Source organism: Felis catus, chromosome D1 (assembly GCF_018350175.1).
Source record: "Felis catus isolate Fca126 chromosome D1, F.catus_Fca126_mat1.0, whole genome shotgun sequence".
Lineage (NCBI taxonomy): Eukaryota > Metazoa > Chordata > Mammalia > Carnivora > Felidae > Felis > Felis catus.
Genome location: NC_058377.1, coordinates 103,803,121 through 103,824,759, shown reverse-complemented (window position 1 = coordinate 103,824,759; position 21,639 = coordinate 103,803,121). Strand labels below are relative to the sequence as shown.

At 39.1% G+C, this 21,639-nt stretch overlaps 1 protein-coding gene across 1 annotated transcript; it reads right to left on the bottom strand.

The window, feature by feature from the left end:
- Nucleotides 1–8,200: 8,200 nt before the first annotated feature.
- Nucleotides 8,201–9,136, bottom strand: LOC101099246 (olfactory receptor 4D10). Its single transcript, XM_003993409.3, has one exon. The coding sequence runs from the start codon at nt 9,134–9,136 to the stop codon at nt 8,201–8,203; it is 936 nt and encodes a 311-aa protein (XP_003993458.2).
- Between the last annotated feature and the right edge of the window lie 12,503 nt (nt 9,137–21,639).

Genomic DNA, 21,639 nt, shown 5'->3' with positions numbered 1-21,639 from the left:
TGAATCATGTTTCTTCTTCTTTGTGCAGCTTGGGAAAAATGAAAAGTATTATCACAGAAAGTGTTCACTCTCCCTTAACACATCAGGTTTAAAGAGTTAGGTATTAGGACTGAAAACTAGGGAGCTGCTGTTAACACATGAAGGGCTGTTCTGAAATTACTGCTAGTGTGTGGGAAATGACATCTGATTAATACAAGCATGCATATAATTATTCTTCTGTAAATTATAAATATTTTAGATGTGACATAAAAATAAGTATAGAAGTTCTACATGTTCAAGATAAACAGGTAGATGTGAAATATTCAGGAAGGGACTCTTGGAGCATGAGGGATAAAAAAAAAATGGAGTCAATTTGGTGTGTGGGAAAGGCAATGTGTTTAGTTTCTTTTCCAGATTGCATGCTCCACGTAAATGTTTAAATTTTTTTTTTATTTTAGAGAGAGAGAGAGAGAGCACATGAGCAGGGGAGAGGGGCAGAGGGAGAGAGAGAGAGGGAGAGAATTCCCAAGCAGGCTCCATGCTCAGCACAGAACCCAACATGGGGCTCCATCCCATGACTCTGGGATCATGACCTGAGCCAAAATCAAGAGTTGGAGGCTCAACCGACTGCCCCTGCATGTTCCATTTAAATGATTTAAGAACCACTATCTGCAAAATGGTTCTCTTTGGACTGAACTCCACAGAAACACTCCTCCCTTATTTATTTATTTTTTTATCTTATTTTTTATTTTATTTTTTATTTTTTTAATGCTTTTATTTATTTTTGAGACAGAGAGAGACAGAGCATGATCAGGGAAGGGGCAGAGAGAGAGGGAGACACAGAATCTGAAGTAGGCTCCAGGCTCTGAGCTGTCAGCACAGAGCCTGATGCAGGGCTTGAACTCACAGACTTGCTCGAACTCACAGACTGTGAGATCATGACCTGAGCTGAAGTTAGAGGCTTAACCGACTGAGCCACCCAGGCACCACTCTCCCTTTTTTAAATCAAATTTAGGTGCGCCTGGGTGGCTCAGTCAGTTGATCACTGACTCTTGATTTTGGCTCAGTCATGATCTCATGGTTCATGGGTTCAAGCTCCAAGTTGGGCTCTGCACTGACAGCATGGAGCCTGATTGGGATTCTCTCTCTCCCTTTCTCTTTGCCCCTCCCATGCTCTCTTTCTCTCTCTCACCCTCTGTCTCAAAATAAATAAACTTAAAAAAATAAATTGCAAATTTAATTATATGAAAAATAAAAAAAATTAAGGTCATGAAGTTCTTCTCAGTGGTCTATTCTCACTTAACAAGACTTCTTTACTTCTACCTTTATTTTACACTACTTTAGGTACCAAAATCCGTGTGTGATGAATAGCTCCTCAGCTATGGAAATGAAGGTGTAACTCACAGTTTCTCTTCTGACCATTGTTCTACTTTGTTTCTTAAAAATTATTATTATTTTTTTATAGAGCTATCATTGATATACAATAGGCTCATGTATTTGAAGTGTATACTTTGATGTTTGGACATAACCATATACCCAAGGAAATCACTATATTTAAGATAGTTACCATATCTGTCACTCCAAAAGTGTTCTTGTTATATGACCCTTTGTTATATGTCCTCTTTGCCCCTCTTTCTTCAGGCAGCCACTGATCTGCTCTCTGTCAGTATATATTAGTTTGTATTTTCTAGAATTTTCTATACATTGAATCCTATAACATAGACTGTTTTTTTTTCCACTCATAAAATTTATCCATAAGTTTGTGTGTGCCAATATTTTTTTCCATTTAGTTGTATGGATATACCACAGTGTGTTTTTCCATTCACTTGATGAACAATTTGGGTTGTTTCTGGTTTTTTGGCTATTACATATTAAAGCTGCTATAAATAATCATGTACAGGTCTTTGTATGGACATATGTTTTCACTTCTCTTGGATAAGTACCTAGGAGTATAATGTTTGTAACTTTTAAAATTCAATAATAAGAAAACCAATATCCTAAATAAAACACAAAGAGACAAACGGTTTGAAAAGACACTTCAACAGGAGGACATAGGAATAACAAATAAACACATGAAAAGATGCTAGCATCATTTACCACTGGGGAAATGTCAATTAAAATCAGAGTACACACCTATTAGAATGGCCAATATAAAAAAGACAAATATATCAAGAATAGGCAGGGGCACCTGGATGGCTCAGTAGATTAAGCATCCAGGTCTTGATTTTGGCTCAGATCATGATCTCACGGTTCATGGGATCAAGCCCTGCATCAGGCTCTATGTAACAGCGTGGAGCCTGTTTGGGATTCTCTCTCTCCCTCCCTCTCTCTGCCACAACCCCCGCTCATGCTTTCTTTCTGTCTCTTAAAATAAAATACATAAACATAGAAAAAAGAATAGCCAAAAATGGAGAGGTATTGAAACTTTGGTGGGAACATAAAATGGTGCGACCCTTTGTGAAAACAGCTTGGCAGTTTCTCATAATGTGAAATGTATACTTACCATATAATCTTACTGCTTTTGAATTCCTTTGGTTTTCTTTCACGAATCCTTGAAACGAGGCTTAATTTCTTTCTTTGAAGTTTATCTCCTGTTTCTGACCATAATCAGAAACAAAAGAAAAGTGAACATCACTTCCCTCTCAATTTTGTGTGTGTGTGCTTTTCAGGTCAAACGAAGATATTTCTTTTCACTTAGCTCATATTCCCACCAAGTTTTATGGCATCTGTGTGAAATTTTGTCCAAAGTCTATTTAATATGGAAAGCTGAAAAGAACTACTAAGCGGTATCACAGCATACAGCGGGTACCTGGGGGGCTTGGGCACCACCCTGCCTGCTCACATCCCAGCTGGGCACTCACTGCTTATGCAAACATGGGCAAGTTGATTCACCACTTTGGCCTCAATCTCTGCATCAGTATTTGGAAACAATAGCATCTCCCTCATATGATTCATGTGAGGATTAAGTGAATTAATCTTGGAAAAGCATCAATACTTAGAGCATTGCCCAATCCATAATCCATAATAAGTGTGATTCTATGTGTGTTATCGCAAAGAAAACTGCTAAGTCAGTTACTCTCACAGACACACAGCATCTTTAAATAGACTGCCAATCTTTTAGAGGGACTGTATATTTCCCAGGACATGTATTCTAAAACAGATTCATCAGAACATACTGTTTTTTGTTTTGTTTTGTTTTGTTTGTTTTGTTTTGTTTTTAGAGAGAAAGCGAGGAGGGGCAAAGAGGGAGAGAAAGAATTGTAAGCAGGCTCCTTGCTCAGCATGGAACCCAACATGGGGCTCGATCTCAGGACCCTGAGATCATGACCTGAGCTGAAATCAAGAGTCAGATGCTCAACCGACTGAACCACCCAGGGGCCCCAGAACACACTGCTTTCATGAAACTAGGAGATGTTTTTCTTTAATGGCAGTAAGAATGGCCCAGCGGGTGGTGACAGTGTATGATAGTAAGAAGAGTGCTTGCTTGATCTGGCTTCTTGTCTGATATCATCTTAACAAACCAGAGAAGTCCAGTACATGGTCTCTGCAGTGAGAGCCTCCTGGGATCAAGTCCTGGCTTGGTGATTTGGGCAAGTGAGAGACTTGACTTCTGCATCCATAGAATGGGGCTTATAATACCCATCTCACAGGGTGGCTATGACGATTAGATGAACTAACACATGTGAAGGTGTCAGCATACAGGCTGGTTATCTGTTATGATTAGTACTATGTTGATACTGGAGGATCATTAGTAAATGGAGTGTGTTGAACTGAATGATGGCTCAACTATCAATCCTGACTAGTTAAAGAGAGAGAGAAAATGCTCATCAGAAAATATCAACTCAATAGTTATTGAGGAAATCCAACCTAACTATGAAAGTCTTCCACAGGGCCCCCCATGTAAATAATAGATTATCTATATAAAAGGGTAGAAAGTACCTCAAACCCTGAGTCAGGCTTGTTAGAAAGGAATACATCCCATGTTCACAAACTACCTTCGGTAATTCAGACAACATCCTCCAGATTCTCCATCTTTTCATATCTATATCTATATCTATCTATATATCTATCTATATCATCTATATCTATTGATATCGATATAGATATAGATAACGATGTAGATGTAGATATAGTGTATATATAGTGTATATCTATATATAATATATATTTGTATCTATCTATTATCTATCTATCTACACTTTTTGTTTGAGAGAGAGAGAGAGAGAGAGAGAGAGAGAGAGAGAGAATCCCAAGTAAGCTCCATGCTTAGCACAGAGTCTAACACGAGACTTGATCTCATGACTGTGAGATCATGACCTGAACTGAAATCAAGAGTCAGACACTTAACGGACTGAGCCACCCAGGCACCCCTTATTTTTCACTCTTATACATAGACATTCAGACACTACAGACACACACACTCATGTAGAGTTATACTTCTTACCTAAAATCTCCAACCTTCTCTCAAGGGTTCCATCTTAAATTATGTTCACATGAACCTCAGGAAGCATTCAGCTTCAGAAAATTGTGCTAATAGCCCTCTGAAGGCCAGTGATTTCAGTGGCTACTTTTCTATCTTTATGTGCAAAAGGACAGACTCAGGAAATAGTATTTTCTTGTCTTTCCCATGTTAATTCATAGTGCCCCGTTATATTTACCAATTCCTTAATCCCAAAACTGGTGTAAGAATTATCAGAGGGAATATAGTTGGATTTGGCTGTGGAAAAATTCTGCTGATCGTGAGATTGTTTCTGTGGGAGTAATTAAGACATAATTAGGTACATACACTTAGGAACACACATTTTTGTTAGGGCCTAAAATTCTGTAGCAGTGAGAAAGATTCTATCCTTGGCCAAACTCTACTCAGGCTCCCCTGAACTTTTTTTTTTTTTGAAGTTTATTTGTTTATTTGAGAAAGAGAGAGTGAGCAGAGAAGGGGCACAGAGACAGGGAGAGAGAATCCCAAGCATCCCCTGTGCTGTGTGACCCCACAAACCATGAGGCACAGGGCTCGAACCCATAATCCATGAGATCATGACCTGAGCTGAAATCAAAAGTCGGATGCTTAACTGCCTGAGCCACCCAGGCACTGCTTCCCTGAACTTTTTAACCAGGGCTCAACTTTTGGATCTCTGTCTCTGTCTCTGCATTGTCCAAGTTTAGCTATAATCCTGCTGATCCAGGTTAGCCAGAATCCCGCACCCTCCATAGCTGATCACCCTCATTATTTGACCAGGCTCCTCATCTTCCACCACCCCCAGCTGATATCTGATCAACTTGGTAAAGAAACCCATTAAGTTGGTGTAGCCAGAACCCCCCTTTTGCCCTGGTGTTTCCTCTTATCAATTTTCCTGTTGGGAAATAAACATCTATTCTTTGGGATTCTGAACAACTTCCTCAGGCAGTGACACCCATGCAGGGGGGGTCCTGACGTGTGACATACAGGTATTAGAAGGACCGTTGGGCCCACTGGGGTTATCAGGCAGGAGTGAAGGAGTTCTCAGTGGGCTGATAACCATGCTGGGTGACAGAATTCTCACAGGATACACATGCAGCCAGGAAATCCCCACTGGATCCACCAGCAAATTCTTGCTTGACCTTCAGAGTTTTTCCAACTTCTCACCAACTCCACCCTAATTACCATAAATCATGTCTTCATTATTTCTATTGCAGTAACTTCTTCATTAGTCTTCCTGCTTTTGTCCTTACCCCTCTTCAATCTATTCATCAGAGGAGCCCCTGCAGTTCTGTTAAAACACCATTATTCTGCTCTTTGACACCTTGGACCTCACCTAATGTGAAAGTCAAAATCCTTACAATAATCTAAAAGGTCCTAATGCTGGGTCTTGTGGCCCCATGATTTCTCTGACCTCAACTACTACCTCTCCAGTTCTTGCATGCTCTCATCTAGTTACAAAGGCCTCCATGCTATTTCTTGAATGGTCTGGGAAATTCCCTACTTCAGGGCCTTTGAACCTCTGATTTGTTGTCTGATATTTGTGTGATGATGTAAACATTTGAGATCTAAGATGTAAAAACAACCCAGAAGACCTTCCAGCAGCTATCAATAGCATAATAAATAAACAAATAAATACGTGTTGGTATATTAAATAACGTTTTCCACTTCATTCCAACGTTTTTGATGTATTTGCATGGTCTGAAGCAGTTTCATAGGTTTCTGTCAACTTTAGGGAGTCATGTTATCGGAGAGTAAAACCGAATTAGTTGTTTTCTTAACCAGATCCTCCAATGATTTGAGGAGCAAAGAAATGATTGAGAAACAATGTGAAATCATTGAATTTGTTTTGATTTGACAATGGTTATGTAGGTTTACTATAGCCCACTTGTGCCAGATGCTGGGGATCCATTAATGAATAAAGCATAATCCTAGTGGGGGGAGATAGGAAGAAAGAGAACAGGGAATTGGAAACAGGATGCCGAGTTCTGTGTTAGAGCCAAGCACTGGGTGCTGAGGGAATGCAGTGGTGGGGTGGCCAAAGGGTCTGGGGTTCAGAGGAAGGTCAGGGTAAGAACCTTGCATGAGGTCACAGAACTCATAATTTGGTGAGGTCTGCATACTTACTCAAGCTGTGCTAACTTCAAGGCACCTGCTCTCAACCACTGGACTGTGGGCTTTAGGTGGAACAATCTTCAGGTAATAGTTAACTTATTAATATTAATGAGTCAGATGATGAACTTAATTCAGATCTGTTTACTTCATAAAGATGTGATTACCTCATGAAAGATCTTGTAGAACCCCAATGCCCAAAATGTATTATGTCTCTAGTATGTGTCTCAGCTCCCTTCCTGATAACAAGGCAGGAATGTAGTGGGAATGTCTGAGTATATATGTAGATAGACACTTTTTTTTTAATTGAAAAATTCATTTAGACAATTGTAGATTCACATGCAGTTTTAGGAAATAACAGGGATCCCACCTTAATGCAGTCTCCCCCCATGATCATTTACATATGTCAAAACATGGAGTTGTACATCTTAAGTATACACCATTTTTATTAATTTTGTTGATCTAAAAAAAAAGGAGGGAGACACAAAGGAGGGAGAAAGGGAGACACAGAATGGGAAGCAGGCTCCAGGCTCTGAGCTGTCAGCAGGGAGCTTGATGCGGGGCTCAAACCCATGAACCATGAAATCATTACCTGAGTCGAAGTCAGACTCTTAACCCACTGAGGCACTCAGGCGCGTGAGACCATAGTTTTTAAACATAAAACCAGACTGGGGCCCAGAAGGAGGACCTTCCTGAGAGAATTTGGCAGATTCAAATGCCATTAGTCAAAACCAGAGACTCGGTTAATAGAAGAGTAGTCACAAGGGGCAGTGCCTTCCTAAAAGCAAACAAACAAATGAACAAACAGATCCCAGGTACAGTTGTGGAGGTCAACCAGAAGGAGGGAACCTGGTCTGGTGGAACTGAAATAGAAACGATGACTCAGGGGAGCAGAGAGTGCAAGGGGCTCCAGTGTGTACCTCACACGCTTCCGGGGGCCATTATTTCCTTACCAGTTCATCCCCTTCAGGTTCCTTTGTGGTCACCAAGTAATGTTGACCTTAGAAAACAAAAGAGCCAGTTATTTTACCAGAAAAATGAGTTTATTTGGGAATGGTCCAGGAACTGCTATTCAGAACAAGCAAACTACAGCAGACCATAGGCAAATGGCAAGAACAGGGGAGAGAAACTTGCTTTTATAGGTGAAAAGAGGAAGCTGGGAGGGGCTGTTTTTGCTGAGTTCTCACTGGCTGGGCTGTTGCTGGGCAAGGAGAAATTCTTCCCTCTTCCTGCTGGGGAAGGCCAGCATGCCTCCTACAGCCAGTGATAGTGTGAGAGCTCCCCCTTCAGAACTCCCCACCTCCATTTTCAATGAGGTTTATTTACTTTATTTATTTTCACATAATTGTATCTCAATAGAATAGAAAATTCCAAATTGATAAAACTGAGTATATTTTGATTCTGTTTTTCTTATTTCTTCCAAGGTTGTATTGCAAAAACAACATGTACCTCTCTGGCTAACAATTTGATTTCTTTTGTAACATGGAACCCAGATTTTGTCATTATTGTATGCTGAGCAGAATCTTTGAAAGTCCTCTGGGTCTTAGAAGAAATCTAAAAGTTAATCAGAAATCCTTGAATAAATAGCAGTTTATTTCATGGACAAATGTTTTCAAGGGTGCTGAGAAGGAGTGAAAGGAGTGAGCTACCTGTCTATTCCCTGTCAGAAGGCATGAGTCTTCTCTTCAATCTCCTCATGGCTGACTTCATCTCCTGGTTCCTCAGCGTGTAGATCAAGGGGTTCAGCAGCGGGGAGATGACAGTGAAGGTGACAGAGATGGCTTTATCTGTGGGGAGGGCAGTGAAGGGCCGGGCATAGACGTAGATGCAGGGCACAAAGTGCAGGGTCACCACAGTGATGTGGGAGGTGCAGGTGGAGATGGCTTTCCTCCTCTCCTCCCCTGCCTGAGACCTTACTACTAATAATATGACCATATATGACACCAAGAGGAAGAAGAACCACAGTGTGGTGAGCAGTCCATTATTGGAAATCATCAGCAACTCAAGTATAAAAATGTCTGTACAGGAGAGCTTGAGAACCTGGGGGACATCACAGTAGAAAGTGTCAAGAACATTGGGTCCACAGAACGGGAGTGGAACCAACAGGGAAATCTGCACAATGGAGTGGACAAAGCCCCCCACCCAGGAGGCCACTATGAATCCAATGCAACGACCTCTACTCATGATGGTCACGTAGTGCAGAGGCTTGGAGATGGCCACATATCGATCCAATGCCATCACTGATAATGAAAACACATCCACCCCTCCGACAAGGTGGAAGAAAAACATCTGGGTGAAGCAGCCATTGAAGGAGATGGTCTTTCTCTGTGACAGCAGGTCCACCAGAACCTTGGGAGCAGTGATGGAGGAAAAGCAGATGTCGGCAATAGATAAATTACGGAGCAGGAAGTACATGGGGGTGTGAAGGCGAGATTCACAGGACACAGTGACCATGATGAGGAGGTTTCCCAGCAGAGTTGTCACGTACACGAGAAGCAGGAAAAGAAATAAGACCAAGCTCAGCTCTTGATTCTGGGTTAGACCAAGGAAAGTAAATTCTTTCACCCTGGTGCAGTTTCTCAGCTCCATGAAGTCATTTTCTTTTTCCCTTTGGTTCCAAGCTACTTCCTATGAAAGTACTTGGCTGTTTATTTTATTTTCTTCTTAAGCTCTAAGACCGCAATTCAGAATCTTGCCCATGTGGATGTAGTGCTTGTGATTTGTTGAGCCGTCCAAATTTTTAAGATTGCAATCACTTTGGTGATCAAATCAAATGATCACATGCAAAGTCATTCAATAATTCTTTTCCTATAAAACTAATTTTGGAATGAATAAGCATTTATGTTAGTAGACATTAGTAGATATCTTAGTTAGACATTTACACAGCATATTTTATTTATTTTGGTTTTTTAAATTTTACTTTTTTATTCCACGCAAATTGATAGAATGTCAGGACCTGTCTGAAGCATATGAGGTTAGACATGTTTCCAGCCATTGCAGGCTTACAGTCTACAAGTTTAATGTTCATATTGGCAAATATTCTGTTGACTTCAAAAGGGTCTTGTCTTTCTAGACAGGGGTGTGTTTCTGTTCCTTATTTCAATGTTGCTGAGTCACTTTCCTTGCTCTTGGCTGCTTTATGTTGAATTTCTTAAATCTGCAACCTATTATTCCATGTAGATAACTTGCTATTGTGATTATTACTTTATACTAATCAGATTATTTGCTTAATAATTATTTAAAAATATTAAAAAATATTGTTACTGGAAAACAGATTAAGACAAGGTATAAATCCAAATCTCAAAGAATAACATTTTTTTTATTGTGATAAAAACACTGAAACATAAATCTACCCTCTTAACAAATTCTTAGGTGCACAGTATTATACAGCAATTTTCTAGAACTTTTTCATCTTCTATAACTTAACTGGTCCTTGCCAGAGTTTGAGGGAGAGAATAAGGATAATAACCTGATTTTGAGGACTGGTCTATTCTGTATCCATCACACTTTTTTCTGCCTCTTTTTTTTGAATCACAGCTAAAAGAGGGAGAGGTCACACAGCGAGAAGAGACATTAGTATTATTAGAATTATGCCTGCTTTTTAATACACTGTTATTGATAATTCTTAGGAGTTTTTGTAATTATTATTTGTTCTACCTTATACTTAGTAAGGGAATATTTATTGCAATCTTCGTATAAGATTAAGTTGGACCACTTTGTCCAAGTGTTGACAGCCTAACAAAAGTGGGTGATTAGCATACATTGATGAACATGATGCATGATAAAATGTGAAATGGGTCGTGAGAAAAGTGAAGGTAGATTTGGTGGGAGAGGAGGGATGGTAGAGATATCCTGATTTCCAGGAGCATCAACAGCTCCTACTTCATGAATGCTTACTATGTCTGAAGAGTTATAAAAGTTAATCCATTCAGTGTTTCCCACCATCCTTTAGTAAGTATTAATGCTATTCTTGTTTTTCATATGGAATGTATTATGAATCTACATTTGGCTGGAAGGAAGGAAGAGATGGAAATAGGAAGGAAGAGATGGAAATAGGAAGGAAGAGATGGAAATAGGAAGGAAGAGATGGAAATAGGATGGAAGAAATAGTATTTTTCCCCCTTCGATCTTTTTTTTTTTTTTTAAAGTTTGTTTTGGGAGAGAGAGAGAGAGAGAGAGAGAGAATGAGCAGGGGAGAGGCAGAGAGAAGGAAAAAGAGAGAATCCCAAACAGGCTCCACAATATCAGCGTGGAGTCCAACTCGGGGCTTGAACTCATGAGCTGTGAGATCATGACCTGAGCTGAAATCAATAATGTTTAACCGACTGAGCCACCCAGGTGCCCCTCCCCCTTCAATCTTATTGAGAGGGTCTAATTTTAGATAATAAAAGTGTCTGTCCAAAGATAGGAATTTGGCAAAACGGGGCTCTGGAAACTCTATTTACATCAATCTTAATCTGAGGTGGCTTTACTGATAAGCAACTCAAAGGGTAGCAACAGATGCATGATGTCTTCCCTTACACTGAATGGGCCATGGTTCTGGAATCCCTTTTAACACAGCATCCCTCTTCCCCATAGTGAATACCTACCTTTATTGTTTCTATCTTGCGAAGATCATCTCAGCTCTGAAGTGTTTAATATACCTGGAAAAATATCAAAGTCAGACTATTTATACATAATCAGAACAACAACATGTCAATTTCACTATGCATAATCTTAACCTTAGCTGAAAGTTTAACATCTTTCCTGGATTCCGTTGATCCTGAAATTCCAACTAAAAATTGTATGCTCTGGGGAACAATGTAGAATAGTACACTTGGAGACAATAATTCTTAAAAATTTTGTTTATGAAGGTAAAGCCTTTTGGAAAACTAAATTGTAGTATCTTTGCTTTCCTTTCAAGAGAAAACGGGCAGATTCAAAGCATCACACATTCAAGAACTTCTACTGTATCTCTATCTTATGTACAAATCCCTCAGCCTCAGGCCTAATATAAGAATTGCAAAAGGAATATTATTGGGCAGGGAAGAAGTCAAGTGCCTGATTGTGCTGGTGGAGATGAAGTTTCAGTGGGATTTATTAAAAAGTCACCATGATAGGCACATGCGTAGACACACGCAGATGGACACATTTTGATTAGTGTCCAAATTATTTAGAGGCAGTAGTGGAAGTCTATTCTTTTATCCACAGCTCAATCAGAACATTGTTAAAACATGCCAAATATGGTGTCCAAGAGACCACAAGGGTCCAATTTTCATGGCTTGCAAGACTCAGAGGACATTATATACAACTGAGTTTCAATTAGGTTGCCAGAAAATGACAAGAGAACTGGACTTAAACTCCTTTGCTGCTAGTTCAATTTCTAATTATACACAGGATGATTATAGTCTCATGATGTTGTTGTAAGTCTCCACATGTAGAGAAACATGATTAGGTGGTGTTTGGGGAATGCACATTTCCCCTGTTTTCCTATATTCTGCACATCTCTCAATTTGGATATAGCTAGATAAGTATGTTAGTAAAGCTCTCTAAACAATAGCTATTTAAGATTAACTCAATTTATTGAATGGCTTGACTTTGTATAGAACGCACTTCCACTGTTTCTAGAATGGTAATGGGTTTGGATTTACCTGCTTTTCCATTTTGTTTGTGTTTAAGTATATTAAACTAATCTACAAAGATAAAAACTGCATGAGACAGGTTGTATATTTGAGATAGGTAATCCCTCCACTGGCTTTATTGAGATATAATGACATATATCAGTGCGTGTTTAAGGCATATGATGTGTTGACTTGATACATTTATGTATTGCAAAGTGATTATTACTGTGGGGTTAGCTAACACCTCCATCACCTTACATAATTACTAATTCCTTTTAGTGGTGAGCTCACTCAAAATCTACTCTCTTAGCAACTTTCAAGTATATAATACAGTGTTGTTAACCATAATCACTATGCTTTACGTTAGGTTCCCCTCAAATTTTTCATCTTATAAATGAAAGTTTGTACCCTTTAATTAACATCTCCCCAGTTCTCCCACCCCTCAGTACCCGGAGAGCACCATTTTATGTTCTGTTTCTATGAGTTCAGATTCCACATATAAATGAGATCATACAGTGTTTCTTTCTCTGGCTTATTTCACTTAGCATAATGACCTCAAGATCCATCCAAATTGTTACAAATGACAAGATTTCCTTCTTTTCTATGGCTGAAAATATTCCACTGTGTGTGTGTGTACATATATACATAAATATACATATATTTATCCATTTATGGACACTTAGAGTGTTTCCCTGTATTGGATATTGTAAACAATGCTGCAATAAACATGGGTGTGCTCGTACGTATTTGAGATCTTAATTTTATTTCCTTTGGATATGTGCCCAGAGATGTGATTGCTGGATCATATGGTAGTTCTATTTTTAATTTTTTGAGGAATGTCTATACTGGTTTCCACAGAGGCTGATCCAATTTATATTTCTGCTAACAGTGGAAACAAAGGTTTCATTTTCTCCACGTCCTTGCCAACACTTACCTCTTGCCTTTTTGATGATAAGGATCCAAACAGGTGTTAACTGATACCTCATTGTGGTTTTGATTTGCACTTTTCTGGTGCTTAGTAATGTTGAACATGTTTCATGGACTTGTTGGCCGTCTGTGTGTCCTGTTTGAAGAAATATCTTCCATTCCTTTGCCATCTTCTTTTTTTCTTGAGACAGAGAGAGGGCTCGAGTGAGCAAGGGGCAGAGAGAGAGAGAGAGAGAGAGAGAGAGAGAGGGATGAGAGTGAGCAAGAGGCAGAGAGAGAGAGAGAGAGAGAGAGAGAGAGAAGTAGGGCTCACCCAATGTGGGGCTCAAACTCATACACCATGAGATCATGAACTGAGCAGAAGTCAGATGCTTAACTGACTGAGCCACCCAGGCACCCTGCCATTTTTTTTTTAAAGTTTATTTATTTATTTTGAGAGAGAGTGAGCAAGCAGGGGAGGGGCAGAAAAAGAGGGAGAGAGAATCCCAAGCAGACTCCATGCCTCCATGCTGTCAGCATGGAGACGATATGGGGCTCAAATTCATGGACTGTGAGATCATGACCTGAGAAGATCCAAGAGCGGCGCTTAGCTGACTGAGCCACTCAGGTGCCCCTCCTCTGCCACTTTTAAATCAGATTGTGTGTGTGTGTGTGTGTGTGTGTGTGTGTGTGTGTGTGGTGTTTTTTTTTTTGGGGGGGGGTTTTGAGTTGTATGAATTACTTATATATTTTAGATATTAACCCTATATGATTTGCAAATACTTTTTTTTTTTATTTTTGACCGATATTCTTTATTGAATTAAGGAAATTTTCTTTCCTTTTTAGCGCCAAATTTTATTTTATTTTATTTTTGATTATGAATGTCTTTTTTTAAGAGTTATTTTATTTTTAAATTATTTTTAAACATTTTACGTTTATTTATTTATTTATTTATTTATTTATTTATGTTTTCACTCTCATGTGGATTCAGAGAAACTTAACAGAAGACCATGGGGGAGGGGAAGGAAAAAAAAAAGTTAGAGAGGGAGAGAGCCAAACCATAAGAGACTCTTAAAAACTGACGATAGGGGCGCCTGGGTGGCGCAGTCGGTTAAGCGTCCGACTTCAGCCAGGTCACGATCTCGAGGTCCGTGAGTTCGAGCCCCGCGTCAGGCTCTGGGCTGATGGCTCGGAGCCTGGAGCCTGTTTCCGATTCTGTGTCTCCCTCTCTCTCTGCCCCTCCCTCGTTCATGCTCTGTCTCTCTCTGTCCCAAAAAAAAAAAAAAAAAAAAAGTTGAAAAAACTGAGGATAAACTGAGGGTTGATGGGGGGTGGGAGGGAATGAAGGGTAGGTGATGGGTATTGAGGAGGGCACCTGTTGGGAAGAGCACTGAGTGTTGTATGGAAACCAATTTGACAACAATTTAATATTAAAAACTTTTTTATTTTTATTTATTTTTAAATTATTATTATTTTTTAAAATTTTTAGTTTATTTTTTAATTTACACACAAGTTTCTGCTGCTTCATTATTGGTATACAGAAATGCAACTAATTTCTGTACATTGATTTTTATATCCTGCAACTTAGCTGAATTCCCATATCAGTTCTAGCAGTTTTCTGGTGGAGTCTTTTGGGTTGTCCATGTAGAGTATCATCTCATCTGTGAAGAGTGAAAGTTTGATTTATTTGCCAATTTGTATGCCTTTTATTTCTTTTTGTTGTTTGATTGCTGAAGCTAAGACTTTCAATACTATGTCGAATAACGGTGGCAAAAGTGGGCATCCCAGTCTTGTTCCTGACCTCGGAGGAAAGCTCTCAGTTTTTCCCCATTGAGGATGATATTAGCGTTGCAAGAAGCATTTCTAATGTGTGTATGCATGTTTAAATCAGGACTTTACTTCAGGATATATGGTCTTTCATGTTGCACAAAATAGCTCTATTACATTTTTTCCATGGATATAATGTACATAGGAAACCAATGATGTATGTAATTTGATCTTAAATATAGGAACCTAGTTTAGATCTTTTGTTATTTTCAATGATCTTTCAGTGACTTTCTATGTATTATTTAGTGTATAGCATCTCAATATCTGAGAATAATGATTTTTTTCCTCTCCAGCTTTCCAAAGTTTATATACTTTCTAATTTTTCTTGTTTTTAAATAGTAAGTGAATTCAAGTTTAATATCTAATATTTGTGGTGAGAGTGGGTATCATTGTCTAGTTATGTATGGTAATGGAAATTATTTTAATGTTTAATCATTAGGTGTAATGTTTGCTCTATGGTTCTAATAGATATTTTTTATCAAGATAATTCACTTTTTTTTTCATTTTTTAGAGAAAAAGAGAGAGAGTGCATGAATGAGGGGAGGAGGCAGAGAGAGAGAGAGAGAGAGAGAGAGAGAGAGAGAGAGAGTTTACAGCAGACTCCATGCTCAGAGCAGAGCCTGTCATGGGGTACCATCCCATGATCCTGGGATCATGATCTGAGCTGAAATCAAGAGTCAGATGCTCAACTGGCTGAGCAATACAGGCGCCCCAAGATCATACGTTTTTGGTTCAGTTCCTGACTTCACAGGTGTTTTGTTCTCCAAGGATGTGGGTTGAATCATATGGAATATTTTCTGCCTCACTGAGGTAATCACATTGTGTCTTTTTTATTCTGTTATTACTGTGAATTGTGTTAATAGTTGTCTTTGAATTTTTGGAATAAACCTTACTTGATGATAATTTGCCATTGTTTTAATTCATTGGTATGTAATTTGCTAATGTGTTATAAGAACTTAAAATTTTTGTTCCAAGATGTGATTGGTGTGTACACATAGATACATGATAATATTAGATTTATCAGGTGTTATTATCTAGTTTATAGATAGGGTTGTGCTGTCCTTACAGAGTGAGTTAAGATTATTACTGTAATTATTATTTTTATAATATATTATTACATTTATATAATTATTTCTATAATTCATTAAGAAATTGGAATTACTAGCTTTTTGAATACTTATTGAAAATCACTCACAGGGTTCCTGGGCAGCTCAGTCAGTTAAGTGTCTGACTCTTGGTTTCCACTCAGGTCATGATCTCATGGTTTGTGGGGATCTCATGGTTGTGGAGCCCTACACCGGGCTCCATACTGATAGCTTGGAACCTGCTTGGGATTCTCTCTCTCTTCCTGTCTCTCTGCCCTTCTCCTGCTTGTGCTCTCTCAAAATAAATAAGCTTTTTAAAATTTTTTAAAAAATCACTCTCAAAACAATTTGGGCATGGAGACTTTTCAAAAGGTCTATCTTTAACAACATTTAATTTTTTTAATGTTTATTTTTGAGAGAGAGAGAAAGCATAAGTGAGGGAGGGACAGAGAGAGAGAGAGAGAGAGAGAGAGAGAGAGAGAGAGAATCCAAAGCAGGCTCTGTGCTGACAGCAGTGAACCTGATGTGAGGCTTGAACTCATGAACCACATGATCATGACCTGAGCCAAAGTCGGATGCTCATCTGACTGAGCCACCCAGATGCCCTGACAACCTTTTCAATTCATCTATAATTATTGATCTATTAAGATTTCCCCCCATTCAGTCAATTTTGGCAACCTATATTTCCCATGGAAATTATATTCTGTCTTTCATCTTATAAAAATTTAAAACTACATTTCAGTGCACTAAGTCTTTACTTCTTTCCCTTAATAGGACGCTAGTTCATAGATAGCATTTGTTTCTATACTCAACCAGAGAATTGTAACTCTCAGATGTGTCTGGGTATTTGGGGAGAAAAAGGGGGGCTCCTATAAGATAAATATCTTTATGGTTTCCAAAATGAGGAATTGTAACAGTAGTATCTTTGGTCCCCTAAAATAAGGAAAATAGCAGTTTCGAATTTTCTTTTTATACCAGAAAATTGATGAACTGTATATAAATAATGTAATGTGTGTTATAGCTGATCAGAATTTAGTCATTAAAAAAATCTATTTTGGGGGTGCCTGGGTGGCTCAGTTGGTTGAGCGTATGACTTTGGCTCAGGTCATGATCTCACAGTTTGTGGGTTCAAGCCCCATGTCTGGCTCTGTGCTGACAGCTCAGAGCCTGCAGCCTGGTTCCCATTCTGTGTCTCCCTCTCTCTCTGACCTTCTCCCGCTCGTGCTCTGTCTCTCCCTGTCTCTTGAAAATAAATACATGTTAAAAAAATTAAAAAGAAATCTATTTTGTACTAGTGAGTTGATGGCAGTGTTATGTATTCCTAAAACATAGGATTGACCAAATGAAGTATGTTTGCTTTTCATCTGTCTCTCTTTGGAAAAGTGTGTGTGTGTGTGCCCACGCATGGGCACACACATCAGGAACTGCTTACTTACATCTTTAAATATTGAATTTCTTAAGTTCTAAGGTGAACCTTTCTTTTTAATATTTCTTTATTGCACATTTAAAAAATCAATAATAGAATTCTATTGCATCTAGGTACGATTTCAATGAAAGAATGTGTTCAAGATATTGTGCTACACTTCATACACTCCGTAAAGGAACATATATAATAGATATTTCTCTAAGTGCCAGAACTACTGTGTTATTTCATTTAAAGAATGTACTATACACACTATAGTGAAAGGGACACACTATGTAACGTCACAGATATAAAAGATGCTTTGAAGAATGACAGAATTACATTGTGGATAGTGTTTTTTCAAGGAACAAATGTTCTCAACTCATGGGCAGAATTTAAAATACTCTGTAGTGGCATTAGTGAAAAAAAGATGTTTCTAAGACCACCACTTGTATATATAAATAAGATCATGTTACTTCATTCAAAGATTGTGCTCATCACACTATATGGCACTTAAAACAGTCTGTACTCATTTGTTTTGTTTCTTAAATACCATATATGAGTGAAATCACTTGGTATTTGTCTTTCTCTGACTGACTTATTTCACTTTGCATAATACTCTGTAGCTCCACCCATGTTAATGCAAATGGTCTTTCACGGTTTAATGTCCCTGAAATTAAGATGTGTCTTACCATCGATGAGTACATGTAATATGGTAGTGCTTCATTTTTACCACATAGTTGTTGTTAAAGTGGCATTTTTATAGTGGATGACCTTTTCAATTCAAATACAAAATACTTGGAACTTCATCTCTGTGTCTCTTTTCATAAAGTGTAGAAGCAGTTTGCTGGGTGTCAAATGGTCTCACTGTTAATCAATTACATGGGGAAATTCAGAGGGTGTCAAGTGAGGTCTTGACTTCAGATTCAAATGTTTTATTCCATCTTATACAGAGTCCATAAAGTGGTGACAGCTTGGGATTGGCTCCTCTAGCCCAGTGCACTTTGTGTGTGTGTGTGTGTGTGTGTGTGTGTGTGTGTGTGTTTTAGTTTATTTATTTATTTTTGAGAGAGAGAGAGAGAGAGAGAGAGAGAGAGGAAGGAAGGGGCAGAGAGAGAGGGAGACACAGAATGAGAAGCAGGCTACAGGCTTTGAGCTGTCAGCACAGAGCCCGACACAGGGCTCGAACCCACGAACCATGAGATCATGACCTGAACCAAAGTTGGACTGTTAACCAACTGAGCCACCCAGGTGCCCCAAGCCCAGTGCACTTGTACTTGAGATTTGTGCATGGGTGTGGTGCTCATTCCTGGACTCCTTGGAGAAGCACATGACCAGCCTCCCTTGGTTGGTCCCCCTCCCACCCCTGACCCCTTTTCCTTGAAATTCATCTTTCTTTAGCTCCTACAGCCTCTTCGTCTCCAACAGAAGTATTATCCTTGTATTGGTTTCCTTTTGCTGCTATAACAAAATCACCACACATTTTGTGGCTTAAAACAACATGCATTTATTGTCTTACAATTCTGTAGGTCAGAAATCTGACATGAGTATCAACTGGTCTAAAATCGAGGTGTTGGCAGACTGCATTCCTTTCTGGAGGTTCTAAGGCAGATTCCATTCTCTTGCTTTTTCTAGCCTCTAGAGCCTAGCTACATTCTTTGGCTTGTGGATCTTTCTACCATTAAAGCTAGCCATGTTAAGTCAAATACTCCTCACATTACATTACTCTGACCTTCTCTTCTGTCTACGTCTTCCACTGTTAAGAACCCTTGTGATTACATTGGGCCCTCCCAGATAATCAGGATAATCTTGGTTTAGTATATGTGCTGCCGAAGCGAGCACAGGATAATCTTGATTTAAAGGTCAGCTCAGTAGCAACCTTAATGCCATCTGCACTCTTAGTCTGCTTTGCCATAGAAGTAGCACACTCACAGATCCTGGGGTTTGGGACTTGCACACCTTGAGTGGGGGCATTATTCTGCTTATTACGATCCCCTCTTGTTCAGTTTCTGTATTTCATTCTGAAATCTCTGAACTCTGAATGCTGGAAGGTTTTTAGAAAATCATTTGGGGGGCGCCTGGGTGGCGCAGTCGGTTAAGCGTCCGACTTCAGCCAGGTCACGATCTCGCGGTGCGTGAGTTCGAGCCTCGCATCAGGCTCTGGGCTGATGGCTCGGAGCCTGGAGCCTGTTTCTGATTCTATGTCTCCCTCTCTCTCTGCCCCTCCCCCGTTCATGCTCTGTCTCTCTCTGTCCCAAAAAATAAATAAACGTTGAAAAAAAAAATAAATAAAGGAGAAGCAAGGCTCCCGACCTTGGTTCCAAAAAAAAAAAAAAAAAAAAAAAAAAGAAAAGAAAATCATTTGGTAGTAAAATCTCATTTGACCTGAACTAATTTTGTGGCAAAATTTGATCTGAATTAGTGTGAGGCCATGCATAGTTTTTTATTGATTACACTCAGTGAAACTATTTATACATCTTATCACAGAAATATTAAAGTGTTTGGGTATCAGGTCTCCCCAAGGAGGAAATGATGTAACATACAATACATGCACTGTATTATCTTTCTAAAATCTAAGAAATGCTAAAGTCTAAAACCTATTTCATCCTAATAAATTAAAATAAGGGAATGTGGTCCTATATTATTACTATTACTATTCTTCTTCTTCTTATTATTAGCCTGTAGTTACATTTCAATGAAACTTCTTAGTCAGTTTTACTAGGTCCCATGCTACAGAGGAGGAGAGAAGAGAGAAGAGGAAATACATCCCATCCTTCTGTATACAGTTACCAGGCATCCCGAGGGGTTGTCTGGATATCCTCAGAGCACAGGCTTATTGGAACTCTAAATCAGTGAATTTGTACTTTCATTTGCCTTGAGTGTTGCAAAACATTCATTTGCCCTTAGGTGTTTCTTTTTTGTTTGTTTAAATTTTATTTATTTATTTTGAGAGAGAAAGAGGCAGAGAGAGAGAGGGAGAGAAAACCAAGCAAACTCTGCAGCATCAGCACAGAGCTTGATGTGGGGCTCGAACCCACAAACTTTGACATCATGCCCTGAGCCTAAGTCGGTCACTTAACTGACTGAGCCACCCAGGCACCCCTGCCCTGAGGTGTTTCTATTCAATTGTGTACACGGTTTTCAATAGACATTTTGGGACCTAACACTTGATTTGGTGATTTTATTATTATTATTTTTATTTTTTTTAACGTTTTATTTATTTTTGAGACAGGGAGAGACAGAGCATGAACAGGGGAGGGTCAGAGAGAGGGAGACACAGAATCTGAAACAGGCTCCAGGCTCCGAGCTGTCAGCACAGAGCCCGATGCGGGGCTCGAACTCACGGACCGGCGAGATCATGACCTGAGCCAAAGTCGGCCGCTTAACCGACTGAGCCACCCAGGCGCCCCTGATTTGGTGATTTCATGAAGACATACCTAGATGCTAAGACCTTGAGTATTAGATCACCGTACACTCTGATTTAGCCATTTCAATTTCCTTTGGCTTCTATGAAGAAGTATATGTTCAGAAAATAAAGTCAGTTTTCAATGTTAAAAACCAAGATTAAGTGGAAATTGGCATCTTACATTCATTCCATTCCATTCCACAGATTCAACCAACACTTACAGCTTTTTACAGGTCAGGCACTATTCTGACACTGGGAATATAAAGGAGAACTAGCTCTACTAATATGAAGTTTTGTGGGGGTATTTTAACACACTATGGTAAGGGAAATGATAAATGAGAGCACATAGGAAAAATAAAAGTGTTTATTGGGTTGGATATAGCTTTTTCTTTTTTCAACCATCAAATTGACTTATGCCTGAGGCTGTGGTATAAACGTTATTGACAAAGCAGAGGTAGAGAAAAATGTTTACAAGTAGTGCTTGGTACACAGTATATGCTTACGAAATAGTTTTAAGGTAACCATGGCTGCACTGGGACCTAGTTACTAGAGCTTGGCTATGTTGAGGTAGGTGTCTCTTGCCTACTGCACGTCTGGACATCACAGTGCTATCCTTCATCCTGTTGCCGGGACACCCAAGACCTTCTATTATATTTCACATTTGTACCTTCCTTGCTGTCAGTTGCTCTTCAAGGACTATGTTCTTCCTGTTTAACTTGGTGTTCCTTCTCAACACCAGTGTTTCAAGTCACTGATCCTTTGTGTCTGTGCCATCTTGCTATAGTTAATTGTCTACGCATTGCTGAGCCCCAATATGTAACATCTAATATTTTAAGAATATATTTCAATTATATGCTGGTATCTTG